The 4,948-nt window shown below is 34.3% G+C and overlaps 1 protein-coding gene across 1 annotated transcript in view; it reads right to left on the minus strand.

Moving 5' to 3' along the window:
* Positions 1–971: 971 nt before the first annotated feature.
* The window catches only part of LOC130701910 (uncharacterized), a 5,443-nt gene continuing 1,466 nt past the window's right edge, over positions 972–4,948 (minus strand). Inside the window, exon 4 of the mRNA XM_059495455.1 lies at positions 972–988. Coding sequence (XP_059351438.1) covers positions 972–988 — 17 coding nt within the window. The remainder of the gene's footprint in view (positions 989–4,948) is intronic.

The raw sequence follows: 4,948 nt of genomic DNA on the forward strand, positions 1-4,948 counted from the left end.
CTAGTGCTTGTAATCGAACCAAATACTTTACGTAGGCAGTGGCCGATGGGCAAAGTGTTGGAAGTTATTCCCAATGCAACGGATAATGTTGTTCGAGTGGTAAAAGTAAAGCTTACCAATTGTAATGAGTCAATATACACTTTCATGTATACTTGACGGTAGCCTATGCTATCCTTGACGTAGGTGCGACGCGTAGTGTACACACTACGTCACCACCTATCGAATAGGAGCCGCTCTGAGTATGTTTAGCGCAGCGCCTCCATGACACGGAGTTGGGTATGGCGCGTGGTATACAGCCATCGCGCCATGACCTTGTCACGCTCCCGCCGTCTAAGCGTGATGCTAATTATCACCATGACGTGCGCTGCTGTAGCCCCTTACTGGTATATAAACCCGTGTTTCTTAACCACTAATCGGAGTTGCCTTTGCTCTGTCACTGTGTGCACTTGTACTGGGGTATAATAAACGGTTATGAGAACCTTACACAATCATCCAAAACCATGTATTCGGCCGGTGGCAAAATTGTGTATCATGGTTGCAGCCAAAGAACAAGAGGTTTACGCAAAAGAAGAAAAAAAGAAATTTTCCACAGCGTAAACGTTTAAATTCAGTATTGTAAATTGTAAATATTGTCTGTGCTGGAGCTACAATTAGTAGCTCCCCGTGTAAAACCAAAATTGTAGCTGTAACAAGTATAATCGTAATGTCAACACACAACTGTAAACAATGTAGGAGCATCGCAACTTCAAACCTGGTGGAAGAGTCAAGAAGTACCTTTGCCCTCAACGCCACCTATATTCAAGTTCAAATATAGGGCAAAGGGCAAAAGTAAGGTCGCTTGCTGTTTAGTAACACTGGAAAATTGGAAACTGTTTAACCTATTAGGCTAGCAGACAGCATTCAGTCGACCCAACTTCTTATAGTGAGTATGTGCGCTTGTGACCTCCACGTTTAACGTTTAAAATGGCAGATTATCCACCTCCATCGCCTGCATCAGTAAAGGAGAAAATAAAAGAAAGCCGGGAAAGGGAGGAGGAGTGTGTGCTAAATCTGAAAGACACAGTGAACAACTTGATCAGTGCGAAAAAGGAGCTAGTAGACATAGTTTATTATTGCCAGCTGGCCATCTTGGAGATCGACAAAGAGATCGCCAAGTACTCGGATGATCTTGACAATGTGCGCGTCCACTTTCGAACTGAGCGAGAGAACTCGATGAGCAAATTCATCGGGTCTCTGTACGCAAAGTTCGGGAGTCGGAACCCGACGCCCCAATAGCCACGCCGGTCGCACCCCAACACGTCCTACGTTCTTGTCCCCCCTTCATACTCCGATCATCTTGTGTTTCCTGAAGTCTCACGTGTTGGGACCGACTCCATGCCGGAAGAAGACAACGGAGTGTGAGGAGTTCATGCTCCTCACAAACAAGGACAAATTGGAGCTCCTGTTTGCCCAGCGACGGTGTTTTGGTTGCTTCGTCCCAACTGCCGTCGCCGGGCACACTAAGACCACAGACTGCCCCCATCCTCGACGTTGAACGTTGTGTAACACAGACGAAGCACCATCAGGTCTTGTGTGCAACAAAAAAGGCATACACAAACCTGCCAACACCCTAGGATGGACCATCTCCAGCTGCTAGAAGAAGACTTTGTATTTCATTTTTGTTTCCTTCCACATTGAATACACGTATATTTGATGCTGTTTGAATGTAGATCATGAAACTGATTCTATAACACTATATTCACATTGAATACACGTATATTTAATACTGTTTAAATGTAGATCATGAAACTGATTCTATAACACTATATTCACCTTGATTACACGTATATTTGATGCTGTTTGAATGTAGATATTGAAATTCACTGTATCACACTATATTCACATTGAATACACGTATATTTGATGCTGTTTGAATGTAGATATTGAAATTCACTGTGTCACACTATATTCACATTGAATACACGTATATTTGATGCTGTTTGAATGTATATATTGAAATTCACTGTGTCACACTATATTCACATTGAATACACGTATATTTGATGCTTTTTCAATGTAGATCATGATACTGATTCTATAACACTATATTCAGCTTGAATACACGTATATTTGATGCTGTTTGAATGTAGATATTGAAACTCACTGTATCACACTATATTCACATTGAATACACGTATATTTGATGCTGTTTGAATGTAGATCATGAAACTGATTCTATAACACTATATTCACCTTGAATACACGTATATTTGATGCTGTTTGAATGTAGATATTGAAATTCATTGTATCACACTATACTCACATTTAATACACGTATATTTGACGCTGTTTGAATCTAGACCATGAAACTAATTCTATAACACTATATTCACATTGAATACACGTATATTTGATGCTGTTTGATGTAGATCATGAAACTGATTCAATAACACTATATTCACATTGAATACACGTGTATTTGATGCTGTTTGAATGTAGATTATGAAACTGATTCTATAATACTATATTCACATTGAATACACGTATATTTGATGCTGTTTGAATCTAGATAATTGAAATTCACTATATCACACTATATTCACATTGAATACACGTATATTTGATGCTGTTTGAATGGAGATATTGAAACTAAATGTATCACACTATATTCAGGTTGAATACAGGTATATTTAATGCTGTTTGATAGTAGATATTGAAACTCACTTTATCACACTATATTCACATTGAATACACGGATATTTGATGCTGTTTGAATGTAGATATTGAAACTCACTGTATCACACTATATTCACATTGAATACACGTATATTTGATGCTGTTTGAATGTAAATCATGAAACTGATTCTATAACACTATATTCACATTGGATACACGTATATTTGATGCTGTTTGAATGTAGATATTGAAAATCACTGTATCACACTATATTCACATTGAATACACGTATATTTGATGCTGTTTGAATGTAGATATTGAAACTAAATGTATCACACTATATTCACATTGAATACACGTATATTTGATACAGTTTGAATGTAGATATTGAAACTCAATGTATCACTCTTTATTCACCCTGAATACACGTATATTTGATGCTGTTTGAATGTAGATATTGAAACTAAATATATCACACTATATTCACATTGAAAACACGTATATTTGATGCTGTTTGAATATAGATATTGAAACTCAATGTATCATACTATATTCACATTGAATAAACGTATATTTGATGCTGTTTGAATGTAGATCATGAAACTGATACTATAACACTATATTCACATTGAATACACGTATATTTAATACTGTTTGAATGTAGATCATGAAACTGATTCTATAACACTATATTCACATTGAATACTCGTATATTTGATGCTGTTTGAATGTAGATATTGAAATTCACTGTATCACACTATATTCACATTGAATACGCGTATATTTTATGCTGTTTGAATGTAGATCATGAAACTGATTCTATAACACTATATTCACATTTAATACACGTATATTTGATGCTGTTTGAATGTAGATATTGAAACTCACTGTATCATACTATATTCACATTGAATACACGTATATTTGATATTGTTTGAATGTAGATAATGAAACTGATTCTATAACACTATATTCACATTGAATACACGTATATTTGATGCTGTTTGAATGTAGATATTGAAATTCACTGTATCACACTATATTCACATTGAATATACGTATATTTGATGCTGTTTGAATGTAGATCATGATACTGATTCTATAACACTATATTCACATTGAATACACGTATATTTGATGCTGTTTGAATGTAGATATTGAAACTCACTGTATCACACTATATTCACATTGAATACACGTATATTTGATGCTGTTTGAATGTAGATCATTAAACTGATTCTATAACACTATATTCACCTTGAATACACGTATATTTGATGCTGTTTGAATGTAGATATTGAAACTCAATGTATCACACTATATTCACCCTGAATACACGTATATTTGATGCTGTTTGAATGTAGATCATGAAACTGATTCTATAACACTATATTCACATTGATAACACGTATATTTTTGATGCTGTTTGAATGTAGATATTGAAATTCAGTGTATCACACTATATTCACGTTGAATACACGTATATTTATGTTGTTTGAATGTAGATCGTGAAACTGATTCTATAACACTATATTCACCTTGAATACACGTATATTTGAGCTGTTTGAATGTAGATATTGAAATTCAGTATATCACACTATATTCACATTGAATACACGTATATTTGATGCTGTTTGAATGTAGATCATGAAACTGGTTCTATAACACTATATTCACATTGAATACACGTAAATTTGATGCTGTTTGAATGTAGATTATGAAACTGATTCTATAACACTATATTCACATTGAATACACGTATATTTGATGCTGTTTGATTTTAGATATTGAAACTCATTTGATCACACTATATTGACATTAAATACACGTATATTTGATGCTATTTGAATGTAGATATTGAAACTGATTCTATAACACTATATTCACTTTGAATTCGCGTATATCTGATGCTGTTTGAAACTCACTGTATCACACTATATTCACATTCAATACACGTATATTTGATGCTGTTTGAATGTATATATTGAAACTGATTCTATAACACTATATTCACTTTGAATACACGTATATTTGATACTGTTTGAATGTAGATCAAGAAACTGATTTTATAACACTATATTCACTTTGAATACCCGTATATTTGATACTGTTTGAATGTAGATATTCAAACTCACTGTATCACACTAATGAAATGTAGATCATGAAACTGATTCTATAACATTATATTCACTTTGAATACACGTATATTTGTTACTGTATGAATGTAGATCATGAAACTGATTCTATTACACTATATTCACATTGATAACACGTATATTTTTGATGCTGTTTG

This window comes from Daphnia carinata, chromosome 5, assembly GCF_022539665.2.
Source record: "Daphnia carinata strain CSIRO-1 chromosome 5, CSIRO_AGI_Dcar_HiC_V3, whole genome shotgun sequence".
Classification (NCBI taxonomy): domain Eukaryota; kingdom Metazoa; phylum Arthropoda; class Branchiopoda; order Diplostraca; family Daphniidae; genus Daphnia; species Daphnia carinata.